This window comes from Cervus elaphus, chromosome 12, assembly GCF_910594005.1.
Source record: "Cervus elaphus chromosome 12, mCerEla1.1, whole genome shotgun sequence".
Classification (NCBI taxonomy): domain Eukaryota; kingdom Metazoa; phylum Chordata; class Mammalia; order Artiodactyla; family Cervidae; genus Cervus; species Cervus elaphus.
The window spans coordinates 34,447,452-34,465,494 of record NC_057826.1 but is presented as its reverse complement, the minus strand read 5'-3'; the positions used below and the strand labels follow the sequence as shown (position 1 = coordinate 34,465,494).

At 37.9% G+C, this 18,043-nt stretch overlaps 1 protein-coding gene across 1 annotated transcript in view; it reads right to left on the bottom strand.

Moving 5' to 3' along the window:
- Nucleotides 1–7,356: 7,356 nt before the first annotated feature.
- The window catches only part of WDHD1 (WD repeat and HMG-box DNA binding protein 1), a 52,773-nt gene continuing 42,086 nt past the window's right edge, over nucleotides 7,357–18,043 (bottom strand). Inside the window, exons 19-26 of the mRNA XM_043919495.1 lie at nucleotides 16,529–16,752; nucleotides 16,317–16,435; nucleotides 16,077–16,133; nucleotides 14,083–14,126; nucleotides 13,479–13,649; nucleotides 12,508–12,638; nucleotides 10,055–10,193; nucleotides 7,357–8,149 (exon numbers count right to left, since the gene is read on the bottom strand). Coding sequence (XP_043775430.1) covers nucleotides 7,952–8,149; nucleotides 10,055–10,193; nucleotides 12,508–12,638; nucleotides 13,479–13,649; nucleotides 14,083–14,126; nucleotides 16,077–16,133; nucleotides 16,317–16,435; nucleotides 16,529–16,752 — 1,083 coding nt within the window. The 3' untranslated portion in view covers nucleotides 7,357–7,951. The remainder of the gene's footprint in view (nucleotides 8,150–10,054; nucleotides 10,194–12,507; nucleotides 12,639–13,478; nucleotides 13,650–14,082; nucleotides 14,127–16,076; nucleotides 16,134–16,316; nucleotides 16,436–16,528; nucleotides 16,753–18,043) is intronic.

Genomic DNA, 18,043 nt, shown 5'->3' with positions numbered 1-18,043 from the left:
GCAGCCTCAGTAGTTGTGGCTCTCAGGCTCCAGAGCATGTGCTCAGTGGCCTATGGACTTAGTTGCTCTACGGCTGGCCTGTGGAATCTTCCCAAACCAGGTATCGAACTGGTGTCCCCTGCATTGGCAGGTGGATTCTTTTTTTAAATTTTTTAATTTGAGGCTAATTACTTTACAATATTGTAGTGGTTTCTGCCATACATTGACATGCATCAGTCATGGGTGTACACGTGTCCCCCATCCTGAACCCCCCTCCCATCTCCCTCCCCATCCCATCCCTCAGGGTCGTCCCAGTGCACCAGCCCTGAGCACCCTGTCCCATGCATCAAACCTGGACTGGAGATCTGTTTCACATATGATAATATACATGGTTCAATGCCATTCTCTCAAATCATCTCCCCCTTGCCCTCTCCCACAGAGTCCAAAACACTGTTCTATACATCTGTGTCTCTTTTGCTGTCTCGCATGTAGGGTCATCGTTACCATCTTTCTAAATTCCATATATATGTGTTAATATACTGTACTGGTGTTTTTCTTTCTGACTTACTTTTCTCTGTATAATAGGCTCCAGTTTCATCCACATCATTAGAACTGATTCAAATGCATTCTTTTCAATGGCTGAGTAATATTCCATTGTGTATGTGTACCACAGCTTTCTTATCCATTCATCTGCCAATGGACATCTAGGTTGCTTCCATGTCCTGGCTATTGTAAACAGTGCTGCGATGAACATTCAATTTTGGTTTCTGTGTATGCCCAGCAGTGGGATGGCTGGGTCACATGGCAGTTCTATTTCCAGTTGTTTAAGGAATCTCCACACTGTTCTCCATAGTGGCTGTACTAGTTTGCATTCCCACTAACAGTGTAGGAGGGTTCCCTTTTCTCCACACCCTCTCCGGCATTTACTGCTTGTAGACTTTTTGATAGCAGCCATTTAGACTGGCGTGAGACTGTACCTCACTGTGGTTTTGATTTGCATTTCTCTGATAATGAGTGATGTTGAGCATCTTTTCATGTGTTTGTTAGCCATCTGTATGTCTTCTTTGGAGAAATGTCTGTTTAGTTCTTTGGCCATTGATTCTTCCAATCCATGAACATGGTATATTTCTCCATCTATTTGTGCCATCTTTGATTTCTTTCATCAGTGTTTCATAGTTTTCTATATATAGGTCTTATTTCTTTAGGTAGATTTATCCCTAAGTATTTTATCCTTTTCATTGCAATAGTGAATGGAATTGTTTCCTTAATTTCTGTTTTCTCATTGATAGCGTATAGGAATGCAAGGGATTTCTGTGTGTTAATTTTATATCCTGGCAGGTGGATTCTTAATCCACTGCACTACCAGGTAAGTCCCCAAGCTTCTTTAGACAAATCTGTAGTTTTTGTAGTTTATAATTTCCTTTTCAATTCTAATATTACTTATTTATGTTTTTCTCTTTGTATAATGACTTATCTTGTCTGATTTTTTTCTAATGTATCAATCTTTCAAAGAACCAACTTTTGGCTTTCTGACTCCACTATGTTAACTTTCTACTCCATCACTTTTTGCTCTTTATGACAGTTCCTGAGTAGGTAGAAACTGATTTCAACTACAGGAATACCACCAGCAAAAGGCTGCACTTTAAACTGTAGGCTCGGGCTGTTGTATTTTTCCTTTAACGCCCTGTGAGCATGAATTTGGACTGCACACCTATGTGAAAACAATAAAAAAAAGAATATATATACAGAAAAAAAAGTCTAATGACATACACATTTTACCAGTGGTCATCTGTGGGTATTAGGATTGGGAGTGATGTTCTTCCTCATTCTTTATTAGAAAGTATGTACTGCTAATAACTAAATACAATGCAATACCTTTGATTGATCCTACATCTGAGGGGGGAAAGCCTAATGGGCACTTTGGGTGAAATTTTAGTATGAAATACCTGTTAGGCAATAATATTCTTCTGTTAAATTTCTTTGTTATAATAATGATATTGTGCTTATGTAGAATGTCTTTATTACTTAGGGGATACATATTGAACTACCAAGGGGTGAAGTGTCATGTTGCATATTTCAAATGGTTCAGGAAAAACCCTGTTTTACAAGCCACTTATGGCAAAATAGCAACAATAAGTCAATCTAGATAAAGGGTATATGTATGTTTGCTGTACTCTTTGAAATTTTCTGTAGGTTTAAAAAATTTAAAAATAAACACCTGGGGAAAAATTACATACTTCCATTACAAAATAGCTAGAAAATAAAAAAGGCCTATAAGACAACCAGTCACTGAGTAAGATGCTTTCTACACAGATGGGTCTCATCCTTTTGTCTAAAGGAATCTGTTCCATGGCAGTGACAGAGGCGTACCTCAGGCTGCTGCATTTAGAGTGGTTGTAGATTACCACTGTCCCCACAGTTGGCAGGCATAACCCAGCACTCACTCGCTTGCTCTCTGGGATAATTAGAAGATGAACTTTTAAATATAAAGTTGTAAAATAAGCTCTTTGAGAAGTTTTTTCTACTGAAGAATGAAATTGAGCATACGACCACTTTCTGTAGCACATAAGCTCAAAATAGGCAACAGTACTGATATCATGATGATGGCTAATATATTTATTTCCATTTGCATTTTCCTACCATTAAGTTCCAATTCTCTGAAAAGACTTTTTCCTTAAAAGAAGTTTAATATTATATAGAAAAGAAATAGGGATGATATTTCTTTGTTTATGAGTTCTGATTTTTAAGTTCAGTTCAGTTCAGTCTCTCAGTCATGTCTGACTCTTTGAGACCACATGGACTGCGGCAAGCCAAGCTTCCCTGTCCATCACCAACTCCCGAAGACTGCTCAAACTCATGTCCATGGAGTCGGTGATACCATCCAACCATCTCATCCTGTCATCATCTTCTCCTGCCTTCAATCTTTCCCAACATCAGGGTCTTTTCCAACAAGTCAGTTCTTCGCATCAGGTGGCCAAAGTATTGGAGCTTCAGCTTCAGCATCAGTCCTTCCAATGAATATTCAGGATTTGTAAGTTAAACTAGGTCAATACAAAACTTTCCTTCAACCAAACAAATGCAGATCAACTTTTTACAGGGACTTCCCTGGCTGTCCAGTGGTTAAGTCTCAACACTTTCACTGCAGGGGGCACAAGTTCAAACCCTGGTTGGGGAACTAAGATCCTGCATGCCATGCGGTATTGCCCAAAAAACAACAAAAAAAGAAAAAATCTTTTTGTGAATTCTTGATATCATCAGGTTCGTATGGATTTGAAATATAACACTCAAGGATTATATCCTTAAGTATTACACACTGTGATAATAAGCAAGTTGGAGAAGTAAAAACACAATACCTATCTATAAGCATGCTTTCCAAAGTAATATAAAAAATTTTTACTTCAGCATCTTGAAACCAACATTAATTCATACATAATTAACTCAGAATCAAACTTAATGACAAAGCAAGATTAACTAGCCAACAACATAGTAACAATAGCTGATAAGTATATAAAACACTACAATGTACCAGGTAAGTGCTTTTACCTCGTTTAATTCTCTTAACAACCTTTAAATTATGTATTATTAATATACCCATTTTACAGACGAATGGACAAAGGCTACGACTTGCCCAAGGTTTTTTAGCTGGTAGGAATTACAGTGAGCCTTTGAACTCAGGTATTCTGTTTGGCTTTGAAATCTGTGCTCCTAACCTCTGTGTTGCAATGCCTCTCAATACCAGCTCCTAAATAAAGAAATCAGAAATGTTCTGTCCCAACCTTAGTCATGAGACAAGGACCATCCTGTGGCTACTATACATCTAAAATTTCAACATAAGTTTGTCCCTTCCAACCTATAAATACCCTCAATTTTCAATCACTTGGTTTTATTACTATCCTCCTACCCCAGAGTTCCCCTGTACTGTCCCTCATAAAGTGGCTCATTTGTATTAAGCCCTGCTTAGAATACTAACCAAAAAAAATGTATGAACTACTTAATTAAATCTTGTTCAAAACAAAAGAGGAGTTAAACACTTCCTCATTCTTCAATTACTTTCTTATCAAGGCTTCAAAGATTTGCTCAATAAAGCACTGCTGATGCTGATAACCAGAGTAATTTACCAGGAGCATATGCTGGGCTTCAATATTATCAAATAGTATCTTCAATACCTCTGTGTGTTTAATGTGTAACAGGATGAGGGTGAAGGGGCTGGCGTAATTCAATGAAGCTATGAGCCATGTTGTACAGGGCTACCCAAGACAGACAGGTCACAGTGAAAAGTTCTGACAAAACATGGTCTCCAGGAGGAGGAAATGGCAACCCACTCCAGTATTCTTGCCACAAGAACCTCATGGACAGTATGAAAAGGCAAAAAGATGTGACACCAGAAGATAAGCCCCCCAGGTCAGAAGGTGTCCAAAGGAGCTGAAGTTGACCAGTTGTATGAAAACCTACAAGACCTTCTAGAACTAACACCAAAAAAATATGTTATTTTCATTATAGGGGATAGGGATGCAAAAGCAGGAAATCAAGAGATACCCAGAATAACAGGCAAGTTTGGCGTTGGAGTACAAAATGAAGCACAGCAAAGGCTAACAGAGTTTTGTCAAGAGAACATGCTGGTCATAGCACTCTTTTCCAATAACCCAAGAGACGACTCTACACAGATATCACCAGATGGTCAATACTGAAATTAGGTGGCTCAGATGGTAAAGAAGCTGTCTGCAATGTGGGAGACCTGGGCTAGATTCCCTGGGTTGGCAAGATCCCCTGGAGAAGGAAATGGCAACCCACTCCAGCCTGGAGAATTCCATGGACAGAGAAGCTTGGTGGGCTAATACAGTCCACAGGGTCGCAAAAAGTCAGACATGACTGAGAGACTAATACTTTCACTTTCTTTCATATTCTTTGCAGCCAAAGATGGAGAAGCTCTACACAGCAAAAACAAGACCTGGAGCTGACTATGGCTCAGATCCTGAGCACCTCACTGCAAAATTCAGGCTCAAATTGAAGAAAGTAGGGAAACCCACTAGCCATTCAGGTATGACCTAAATCAAATCCTTTATGATTTATACAGTGGAGGTGATGGACAGATTCAAGGGATTTGATTTGGTAAACAGAGTGCCTGAAGTACTATGGATGGAGGTTTGTAACACTTAGAAATGAGCTTCCCTGGTGGCTCAGACAGTAAAGCATCTGCCTACAATGCGGGAGACCCGGGTTCAATCCCTGGGTTGGGAAGATCTCCTGGAGAAGGAAATGGCAACCCACTCCAGTATTCTTGCCTGGAAAATCCCATGGATGGAGGAACCTGGTAGGCTACAGTGCAGGGGGTTGCAAAGAGTTGGACACGACTGAGCGACTTCACTTTCTCTTCACTTTGTAACACCATACAGGAGGCAGTGACCAAAACCATCCCAAAGAAAAAGAAATGCAAGAAAGCAAAGTGGTTGTCTGAAGAGGATTTACAAATAGCCGAGCAAAGAAGAGACGCCAAAGGCGAGAGAGAAAGGGACGATATACCTTCCAGAGAATAGCAAGGAGAGATAAGAAGGCATTCTTAAATGAACAATGCAAAAAAAATACAGGAAAACAATAGAATGGGAAAGACTAGAGATCTCTTCAAGAAAACTGGAGATAACAAGGGAACATTTCATGCAAGGATGGACACCATAAAGGACAGAAACGGGAAGAACCTTACAGAAGCAGAAGAGATCCAGAGGTGGCAAGAATACACAGAAGAACTGTGCCAAAAAGATAACCACAATGGTGTGGTCACTCACCTATAGTGGGATATCCTAGAGTGTGAAGTCAAGTGAGCCTTAAGAAACATTACTATGAACAAAGCTAGTGTGGAGGTGATGGAATTCCAGCTGAGCTATTTAAAATCCTACAAGGGCTGCACTCAATGTCCACAAATAGTGAAAACCCAGCAGTGGCCACAGAACTGGAAAAGGTCAGTTTTCATTTCAATCCCAAAGAAAGGCAATACCGACCAAATTGCACTGATTTCACACACTAGCACAGTTATGCTCAAAATCCTTCAAGATGGGTTTCAGCAGTATGTGAACTGAGAACTTCTAGATGTATAAGCTAGGTTCAGGAAAGGCAGAGGAACCAAAGATCAAATTGCTTGCCAACATTCGTTATATCACAGAGAAAGCTGGGGAGTTCCATAAAAACATCTACTTCTGCCTTATTGACTACATTAAAGCCTTGACTATGTGGACCACAACCAACTGTGGAAAAATTCTTAAAGAGAGGGAGTACCAGACCACCTTACCTGTCTCCTGAGAAGCCAGTATGTGGGTCAAGAAGCAACAGTTAGAACCTTATGTGGAACAACTGACTGGTTCAAAATTGGGAGATGAGTACAACAAAGCTGTATGTTGTCATGCTGCTTATTTAACTTCTATGCAGAGTACATCATGCAAAATGTCAGACTGAATGAATCACCAACTGAAATCAAGCTTGCCAGGAGAAATATCAACAACCTCAGATTTGCCAATGATACCACTCTAACGACAGAAAGTGAAGAGGAACTAAAGAGTCTCTAGATGAGGGTGAAAGAGGAGAGTGAAAAAGCTGGCTTAAAACTCAATATTCAAAAAACTAAGATCATAGCATCTGGTCCCATCACTTCATAGCAAATACAAAGGGGAAAAGTGGAAGCAGTGACAGATTTTTTTTTTTGGGCTCAAAAATCACTCCGAACCATGGGTGCAACCAAGAAATTAAAAGACGCTTGCTCCTTGAAAGAAAAGCTATGACAAACCTAGACAACATATTAAAAAGCAGAGACATCACTTTGCTGACAAAGGTTGGTATAGTCAAAGCTATGGTTTTTCCAGTAGTCATGTATGGAGGTGAAAGCTGCACCATACGGAAGGCTGAGCACCAAAGAGTTGACGCTTTCAAACTATGGTGCTGGAGAAGACTCCTGGGAATCCCTTGGACTACAATGAGATCAAACCAGTCAAGCCTAAAAGAAATCAACCCTGAATATTCATTGGGAGGAGTGCTGCTGAAGCTGAAGCTCCAATACTTTGGCCACCTGATGCGAAGAGCCAACTCACTGGAAAAGACCCTGATGTTGGGAAAGATTGAAGGCAGGAGGAGAAGGGGATGACAGATGATGAGATGGTTAGACAGCATCTCATCCTCTGGACATGAATTTGAGCAAACTTTGGGAGATAGTGGAGGACAAGGGAGATTGGTGTGCTGCAGTCCTTGGGGTCACAGAGTTGGACGTGACTTAATGACTGAACAACAAAAACAAGAAGGGGGTAGTGAAAATGATGGTAATAAACATAAAATATATTTTCTAGGAACACTTCCATTTCATGGAAATACAATGTGAAGGCCATATTAAGCTAAATATAAAAATGTAAAAGTTTTATTTTTAAAAAACAGGCAATACAAACAGATAAAAGTAATATATCAAGAAATTTCCAAAACAAAGGTTTCATCTACAAAATTATTTACATGTTTAGGGTCCATATGAAAAAAAATATGGTCCCCTGGGTCCAGTATAGACATAAGAGCAGTCTATAGTAACACATTTTGGAAGAGGACTTCTGTGGTACTTGCCAATATATGATATTTACCAATCAAGGAACACTCTAGAAGGTGCTTCAATGCTCAGAGGTTTTAAGACCTTGGCTTTGATTATTTTGAAGGTAAGAAACAAGATCAATCCAGCTTGCAAAGGGACATGACAGTGGCCGCCAGTCAGTGGCCATGGTCATGCTTCTGAACAGCCCTCCATTTGGGGGCAGAGCAATCTGCAGAGATGATAGTTTTTACAGATGCCCTGCTACCTATACCAATATAATTACTGAATTATCTTATAAAGACAAACAGCAATCTTTAAACTCTTTCAAAAATACTTAAAGAGTTTCCTACAGATTTTTTTAAAGGTCTAGATTCATCAAAAATCCATTACTTTCCTAAGTTCTAAATTTACCTCCTTACTCTATTCCTGCTTAAACGCAAAAGCTGACAGTTTCTGATTCGTAGAAAGATCTAAAGGTTTTTGCTTTTTAGGTAAATTCAAATTCTTCATTTTTTCTTCCTGGTTTTCAGTTTCCTGACTTTCATCAACCACACGTTTTCGCTTCTTTTCTTCAGCTCCATCACTTGCAGTTCCTCCTTTGGCCTTGGCAGCCCATGCCTTTGTAAAAATATTTGAAGAGAAAAGATTTTTAGGAAATAACAAATAAATAGGAAGGAAATGATTTCTTTACCTTTTCAGGAAGCATTTCTTTAAGTAAAGCAGCATAATTAGCACTTGAATTATGAAGCTAATCATTAGGGTTCTCATTTTTTTAAAAAATAAATTGTTTATTATTTAATTGCAGGGCACATTAAAAAACTTACATTCTAACTCTGTAATATTTCAATCTAAACTCTGCTTGTATTTAACCATATTAAGAGCAAAACACTATAACTGCAGGTACTGTTTAAAAAAGAAACCTTTTATTTTGAGATTATTAGAGATTCAGTCGTACCAGAGATTTCATGCAGTTGTAGGAAATAATACAGAAAGGCCCCCTGTCCCCTTTACTCAGCTTCCCTCAATGGCTGCATCTCGCAAAACTATAGTGTACTATTACAGCTAGGATACTGACATAGATAAAACCCCCTTTTTATTTCAACTCATTTGTGTGTGTATGTGTGTAATTCTACTGTAGGCTGTGTATTTACCACCACATTCAGGATATAGAACATTTCCACAAGCCCGAGTACCCCTCATGTTGCCCTGCCCTATTCCTCTCCCACGCCCCAACCCCTGGCAATCAGTACTCTGATCTTCACCCCCATCACTCTGTCACATCAGAAATAGCCTCTTTTAATCTTTAACAGTTCCTCCTCCTCCTACTTTATTTTCCTTCCCAGTCATTACTGTTGAAAAGGGTACATGTGAGCTGTAGAATCTTTCACATTAACAGACTGGATTTAAGAAACGTTTAAGGTTTACACTAAAAATACTGATTACATTTTTTTTTTTTTTTAGTTCTCCCACTTTATTGCTACCAACCCATCTCCCTCCACCCTCATGCACACATGCTCAGTCATGTAACCCCATGGACTGCAGCCCACCAGGCTCCTCTGTCCATGGACTTTTCCAGGCAAGAATACTGGAGTGGGTTGCCATTTCCTTCTCCCTGATTACATTTTAAGTATTCAAAAACATGACCACAAGTTTTGCCATGTCTCTTCCTCTTTTCCTGCATAAGCTGACAGTTTCAGCTTATGGTCTTATTCATTCAGATGCCATTTTATCTAATACTTTAGAATTTTTATCCTTTTATAAATGCTCACAAAAAAATGAGAAACACAAAGATGCTAATGAGATTCTAAAGAAGGTTAGAGGTGGTTAGACTAGTTTCTAGTTTCCTCATTTTGCAATACCTTTATTTGTAAAACCAGTTTATCAAGGTAAGTATCTATGTCACAAGGCACCCACTGCTGCACGCTTGTCATCCCTGGGGAAGGTAAGTCTGAGATTTGATACAACACACACATTCCTTCCCCTTGTAAAAGAAAGCTGCTCCTAGACTTTTTCTACATAGCAGAAAAATGACCTAAGAAGCGATAGGTACAAGTCACCTGTCCTAATTTCCACATGAAAGGCTAGAACAGAACACTGATTGTTTCCTCCCAAAGCAGTATTCTCATTTAGTATTCAATGTGTAAGTAAATAGTATTTTAAGAAATTCTGCTTACAAGGACTCTAAAACAGTTATCCAGAAATGTGAATTAATTTGTTTTACTTACTAATTTTATTTGATTCTAACTTAAAAGTAATGTGCTTTTTCTTGAGCTATTCCCCTAACTTACAATATGCAGAAACTTATACAGATGTAGGTATTATATCTGCCAAAAAATTAACCATCAACACTAAATAATTATTATATAGATCTAGATGTCAAAACTGACATTTCGTTTGTTGCATCTCCTCTCCACCAAGAGTTTGAGTGTATTTAATTTTAAACACAGAAAAAAAGCATTTTCTATAAGAAATTTAAAAGCCAGGAATTCACTAAAGTCTCAATCTCAGCACAATTATTCTCACCTTCCTTTCTTCAGCTGACAGTACTTTAAATCGAACCATTCCTTCTTTTATTATGTCTGCTTCATCTGAAAAGTCAGGATTGTCAGACAAAATATTACTTCTGTTTTCTTCCAGCCACATCTGGAACCCGGTCTTAGGCCTAAAATAGCAATTATGCAAAAAAAATTTTTATACTTAAGACAGTTCTGGAGTGCTTTATTATTCTTCAGGTTAGTAATTAACCATTAGTCTTTGCATACCTATATATAATGTAAGACAGACACAATTAATTACACTTGTTAATATTCATAATTACACATTACTTAAAACTGCCTAGAGACTGCAGGAATAATGAGTTGAAAGAAATCCTTTGTAAGATCAATTCAAAGGGATTATTCACATTTGTATTTTCCAAGCACAGAAACCTGTGATCTCTTTAATGAATATTGACAGGCTCAAGGTCTCCAATCTTCCTTAGACCCTCTAGTCCAATAAAACCCTTCCATGAATTCTTGGTAGCCTTTCTCCATTCCCTAAGCCAGCTATTTGAAATCTTCATGATTTCTCTCAAGCTCCTTTCTCCTGCTAGCACAGCTGACCTTGGAGCCTGGGTCAGTTCTTGTACCATTAAGTAAAGCATCGACACAGCACACATGTCAATGTTACTAGATTTTAGTTCTGACACAAACTGTTTTTTAGGTCACACCTAAAGATTTAATGCAAATATTTAACATTTACTGATCATTTTTCTTCTGTATAGGCTGTTGAAAGTATAAAAAATTGAATCTTCTTAAATAAAAATTTCACTGTTTAATAGCTAAATTAAATTCAGGACAAAATAAAAAAAATTAAAACTACAGCTACCCCCTCAAATTAAATTTGTTAATATGAGATGTGAGAGTTGGACTATAAAGAAAGCTGAGCGCTGAAGAATTGATGCTTTTGGAGAAGACTCTTGAGAGTCCCTTGGACTACCAGGAGATCCAACCAGTCAATCCTAAAGGAAATTGGCCCTGAATATTCATTGGAAGGACTGATGCTGAAGCTGAAGCTCCAATACTTTGGCCACCTGGTGCAAAGAACTGACTCATTTGAAAAGACCCTGATGCTGAGAAAGATTGAAGGCAGAAGGGGACGACAGAGGAGGAGATGGTTGATGGCATCACCAACTCAATGGACATGAGTTTGAGTAAACTCTGGGAGTTGGCGATGGAGAGGGAGGCCTGGCTTGCTGCAGTCCATGGGGTTGCAAAGAGTCGGACAAGACTGAGCAACTGAACTGAACGTGAGATACCAGTTACATGAGATAACATAAAGTTAAGAATGAAATGGTGGGACTTTTCTGGTGGTCCAGTGGTTAAGAATCCTCCTATCAATACAGGGGATTCAGATTCAATCCCTGCTCGGGGAAGATTCCACATGCTGCCGGACAACTGCAATTACTGAGCCCACCCATGCACTGCAACCGCTAAAGCCCACATGCTCTAGAGCCTACTGCCACAAGAAGCCCATGCACCACAACAAAGACCCACTGCAGCCAAAAATAAATAAATTTTAAAGAATGAAATGGTGACTTTTTCAATATAGCTGATGTATTTCAAATAAATCTAGCATACAAGAGATCAAGAAATTTGGTAACATAATGAGTTGGTGGACAAACAGGGACTCTCGTATTTCTGGGGTTGTATAAAATGATACAAACATCCACGCAGAGCAATTTTGCAGTATCTTTCGAAATTATAAGTGTATATTAGCTTGAACCATACAGAAATCCATCTTACAGCTATATGTATATAATATTCATATAAAGTTATTAATTGTACTACTATTTGTACCAGCAAAAGACCAGCAAAGACTTTTTGTCCACTTTCAGAAAACTAAACAAATTATGGTACAGCCATTCAATGCATGTAAAAAGATTAAAGAAACTCTTCATGTAGTAATAAGAAATGATCTGCAAAACCTGTTCTTAAGTGAAAAATATAAGGCACAGAACAATGTGCATACTATCATTTCTGTAAACTAAAAAAAATGCATAGAATAATTCTAGAAGGCTACAGAAGAAATCTGTGCAGTGAGTATTTGTGCACAGAGAACTGAATGGATAGGAAACAGATTTACTCTTCATCACATATCTTTTTGTATCTTTTGACTGTGTTTCTCCCATGTAACTATATTATTTAAAAACAAATGAAAAATGAACTAATTAAAAAATATAGTACCCCAGTAAAATGTGTCCACAATTTAAAACACAGATAGTTTATCAAAGCATACTTTAGTAAATAATGTAAATAGATACTAATCAATATATGTGGCTTCCCTAAAATTACATGATTTCAGAATGCCCACTACCTGTGCCAATGTATTATTTATATTAATGAATAACAGGGCCACATAATTTTGTATTGCTACTTCTACCTGCCTTTTATTGGAATACTGCATCTTGAGAATACTAAATTTCTCTATGTACTGACCTTTGGTTTTCAGTGTTTTGAGGACACACAGCTGGGGTTTCAGATGATGAATTTTTAGGATTTTCTTCTTTTACTTCCTCAGTCCTATCAGCTTGGGAAGTTCTTTTCTGGAAAAAGGATGCTGCAGATGCCTGTGAAAACAAACACATGAATACTGCAACAAAATCTAGCATGATTCTATACACCATGAGCAAATTTGGAAAAATGTGGAAAAATATCTATTACTTAGAATTCTTACACTAACATGTTAAGTCTTAAGGTTTTCTGTTGAAAGTAAATATTTATACACATGCATACAAAACTTCCAAAAAACTATACCTCAAATTAGCTTACCTACTTTACTGATGACAAACCTGGGATGAAATTACCAAAACTAGGACAAAATCTGGGAGGAAAACTCAGAAAACAACACGAAAGATTAGGGCCAGCTACTAAGCTAGCTATCATTAAACAGGGACAGGCATCAGAACCATCTGGGAAATGAAAAGAATATAGACAGATGCCTGAGTCCTTGTCCTGGGTCTATATATTAATAGTAATACAATCATGGAAGTGACATCTCATCACATTGTCATATTGTCACATTGTCATAGTTACTGGGTAATCCCATCACACATGAGGGGAGCGGCTACACAAGGTCATGAGGACCAGGAGGCAGGAATGATTGGGGCTCTCTGAGTCTCTTCTAAACAAATGCTAATACACATGGCTTTCAAAAATCACTGGCTTAACTGGGAGCATTTTTAATACTTTCTTACATATCTGGCAGCTGTATAATATGATTTAAAGTATTAATACTTTAAAAAAGTGATTCCAAAGCAAAACTAGAATTGAGAACCACTGCTCTCACTACACTATACAGTTATAACAACCGGAGCCTCCTGTCTCATACCTGACAAAGTGAACAAAACTAAAGTAAGACAAACAGACCACGAGCTGTTTACTGTAGATGGGGGCAGTTGAAATCATACCTGCTTAGATTTTGGCTTTGGAATCAAGGGCTTTATAACTGGAGACTTTTCATTATCTGTAGCTCGATTAAGTGCAGTAGATTTCTTGGATGATTTGTTCATACTGTCTAAAATATTAGTTGAACGTCCTGAATTCACTGAAATGGCTGGCTCTTTGAAATTGCCTGATACCTAAAGAGCAAACCAGTATTAGCATTTCATAAAGCTTAAAGAAGAAAAAAAATCCCAAGAGATTTGTTTTTCCTTTAAATTTCTATTAAGTTTGCATTGTAGTCTAACCTTTGGAACGGAATACATTTGGTATAATCCAAATTAAGACTGATGCACATATTCCCAAATACCACATCCCCAAGAAAAATAGGGAGTACCTTTCAAAACTGTAGGTTCTTAGGAGATATGTAGAAAATAAAATTCTTAGTCCAAGTATGAACAGTGCTTCTTTCATTTTCCTTTTAAAATATTTACTTACTTAAATATTTTAAAATTTAATCTGTTGCAGTCTTTAATGCCTCTAAGTCTGGGAAGGGTCATCTGGTAGTTTGGAAATATCTCTCTACATGGAAATGTATCTAAGTAATAGAAACCATCACTGGAAAGAGTTTACCTTGAAGGGGTTTATTCGTCCTTGGCTGCTAGAGGTAACTGCACCTTTCATAAGAAAGAAACCCTCACTTAATAGTCGTAAAACTCAGAAGACTTTTGACTTCTACAATAATAATGAATATTTTAATCTGTATTATATGAAAACACTGTACTTTGCAACTTTTAAACTATTAATAACTATGTGTGACCTCCTTCCTACTGTTAAGATGAAATAAAAGCTATTAGATGATGCGAGCTATCCCAAGTTGCCACTAAGCAATATATTAACACAAACACAGTATGTAGAGATCTACTCTTTTCTCACATTACCAGGGAAGAATGGTGCCTTATTTTAGCTAGTTAATAATTCCTCTACGAGTGCTCTAGATTCCACCCCTCCTGCTTTTCAAGAAACTGGATCAATGGCTAAATGCATCATCTCTGACTTTTCCTTCTTTATTGGCTCCTTAAGTTTCCTAACTTAAAGAAACAAACAGAAAACGAACACATTCTCTGCCACACACACCCCTCACCCCTCATATAATTTTCTCTGACATCCCCTAAACAGTCAAATTTCTCAAGAGTTGTCTACACAGCTATTCCCATTCCCTCACTATTCGTATGCTCCTCCAACCACAACATGGCTTCTAGCCCTACCATCCTGCAGGATCTATTCTTGCTAAGAACTCAATAAACTCTATGTAGCCCAAACTGGTGGATCTTTTTCAGCCAACACCTTATTTGACCTCTCAACAGCATTCCACACAGCTGAGGGTTCCTTTCTTTTTGAGAGTATCTCCCCATTGACTTCTGAGATAATGCATTCTCTGGCTTACCTCCTTCCTCTCTGTTCTCATTTTCTTTTGATGATTCCTCCTCCTCCTCTTCCTCTACCTGAGGTTTAAATGTTGGGGCTTCCCTAAGCCTAAGCTCATTTTTCTCCTCACTTTGATCCTCCCCAGTGCTCACTTACACATACCTATGGTTTAAATTGCTATACTCATGTCAACAATCTTAACTTCTATATCTGCATCCCAGAGATACTACTTTCCCGAACTCTTGACCCAAACAGCCCACAGTAATTTCATTCTCCTCCTATCTAAAGATACATTTCCCTACTCCTGACTCAGTAAATGGCACCATCACTCACTCAAGTACTCAAGTCAGAAACTGATAGCCATTCTCCACACCCTGAACTTCCATACCCTCTACATTATCTTCAGAAATGTCTCTTCAATTCCTCCCTTTCTTCATCAGTCACCACCACCCCAGTCTAGGTCACTATTCAGTCTCACTTGGGACCACACCAGTAGTCTCCTTATACACAACCCTCCTCTGCACATGTGCCATACCATGCTCCTGATTAAAACCTGCAACAGCCTCCTGGCACCCTCAAAATAAAGATCAAAATCCTTACCATGGCCTACGTGGATCTGCATGGTTTGGTTCCTGTTCACTGCTCCAAAACCATCCAGCACCAATTTCTCTTTGCCCCCTGTCTTACATGAATCACTCTTCATACATGCTGTTCCTTAAGCCCACATGATTCTCTTCTGCTCCCATCTACCTTGGCCTGACTGCCTCATTCCTCTTTAGATCTCTGCTTTAAACATTCCATGAGGCCTTCCTTGGGGTCCCAACTATCCCCTACCACTGACTAGATGACAGTCATCTGTTATATGCTCTTTTAATAATCTGTACACATGCAAAAGCATATTTTCAAAATCAGAATAATATATGTATATACTTTTAAAAGCCAACTGGTATAAGGTTTATGCAGGGATCAAATATGCATATCCACTTGACTTCTGTATCTTCCCTCTAGTCAAATATCTGACACACAACAGGCATTTAGTAAGTATCTGTTAAATGAACACAGTTTCACTAACATTTCTGATTGAAAATAACAACTACAACAAAATAGGTCCTGAAGAGTAAGGGATATTTGAGTAGATGTACCACTTTAAGGACTACTTCAAAATTTCCTTGATATTAACAAAATCAAAAATGTCTTACCTGACTTAAGAGCTGGCATATCAGAGGAATCTGTACTTTTGAAAAATGGGTTTTCTCCTATAGCATAATTAAAACAATACAGTGTAAATGGGAATATAAAGGAATCCTCTGTAATCAACAATCAGACAAAAAGACACCTTGAAAACGTATGGGTATTCAATTTCCCTCAGCCAAGTAAAATGAGGGAAGTCACACACATGACACTTATCATCTTTAAACTGCCTTAAACATTTATTTTACCATGTTTGTGTATTTTTGGTCTTTCTTCTGTATCATCAGCTTCTCCATTATCCTCCGTATCTTCTTCAACTTGATTTCTGAGCCTTGGCTGACTCCACTCTGTAGAAGTATTACTATAACTAAAAAGCAGTAATATTATTCAGTAAAGAGCAATGAAAAGACCAAGTCAATATTTCAGGATGGTAAAACTCAAACAACTGAATAGTTCTTACCCAGCATTCAACTTTTTCCTGAAATCCTCTTCTTCCTCTTCCTCTTCCTCAGCTTGGGTGGCTGCCAATTCTGCTGCCTTCTCTACAGCCACGTCACTAAGTCTTTGGGCCAATATTAATCTCCGAGAACGGGAAGCATACTTAATGGCTAAATTCACAGCATTTTGAGTCATTAGACCAGCGAGTTCCACACAACGAAATTCCCGCTCCAGTTTACAGGAAAGCTAAAGGAAAAAAGGGCGGGCGGGGGGGGGGGGGGGGGCGGTGATGGTGGAAATCAAATTATGTTAAGTAAAACTTTTTGAAAAATAAAAGAAAGATACTACTGGTAGAACAGAGATAACAGTTTTCTTGAGACTGTATCTCTGATTTTAAGATGCACATTTTTACACATTTTAATATCTCTTGAAGTTGGAAGCATCTTACAATTGATGGTGAGTCAGTTTAATTGGCAGCATTTTTTCCTAAGTGACTTTTACAATCAATAATGAAATATGACATAACATTTCAAGTTATAAATTGCAAGAAGAGTAAGAGATTTATTTAAAATTTAAAAATGGTTTTCCTAAATTTGTTTTCCCGCCCATTCCACCACTTAAAGTCACCAAACAGGGTAGCAAATTAAAAGAAAGAATAGATTGTAAATGATTTGTTATTACTTTGTCCAGAAGTGGCACACAAAAGCTACTAAGCGAATCTGGGTGGACAAGTAGATTTACCCATTAGCTTTCTAAGTATGATTGTCTATGATCTCTAACTATTAGAAACAGTTATACAATTTCTAAATTAGCAAATAACTTCCTTTTTCTTGCTATATTTTTTATACTCGCAATATAAAATGGAACACTTATTTATCATCTCTCACAGAACATGGACTTTCTTCTGGTATAAATTTTGACAACTCAAGGTGAGGCAACTGAAGTATTTACAACATGAGGAAAATGAATACTTTGAAGACAACTAAAAGTCTCACAACTCATGGAAGTATTATTTTGTTACTTAGACATGTCAAATCTGATTCATCAGCATAGACGCTTTAGATATTTACTTGCACATCCTTCTCAAGTTTTCCAGAATCACTTATCTATAAATAGTACCTCTCAGTCTGGGTGGTACGCTGCCTCAGGAGGCATTTGGAAATGAAAGTAGTATAGTTTCCTAGTAACTAGGTGGAACTATGGGTATGTGCCAGGGGACAGGAATACTAAAGAACTGACAGAGTGCTATGACCACCCTGCTGAGGAACACTGTACTCCAGGGTAAAAGCTCCTCTAGGACTAAAGCATGAATAACTCAAACAGGTTTCCTTACCTGTGTTGTAGGACAAAAAAAGGTTACTAGTTCATGGTGGTATACAAATGGGACTTTGTAAATGGAACAAAACTTTCTCTACAGTAAACTGATTAAATTTCTTTAATACTAAACTCAAGGCAGTGTTGCATAGAGTGACAGTAGTGAATACCACCTTTTGGAGAATGAAGTTACAAACAGTTCTATGGACTTAGATATCACTTT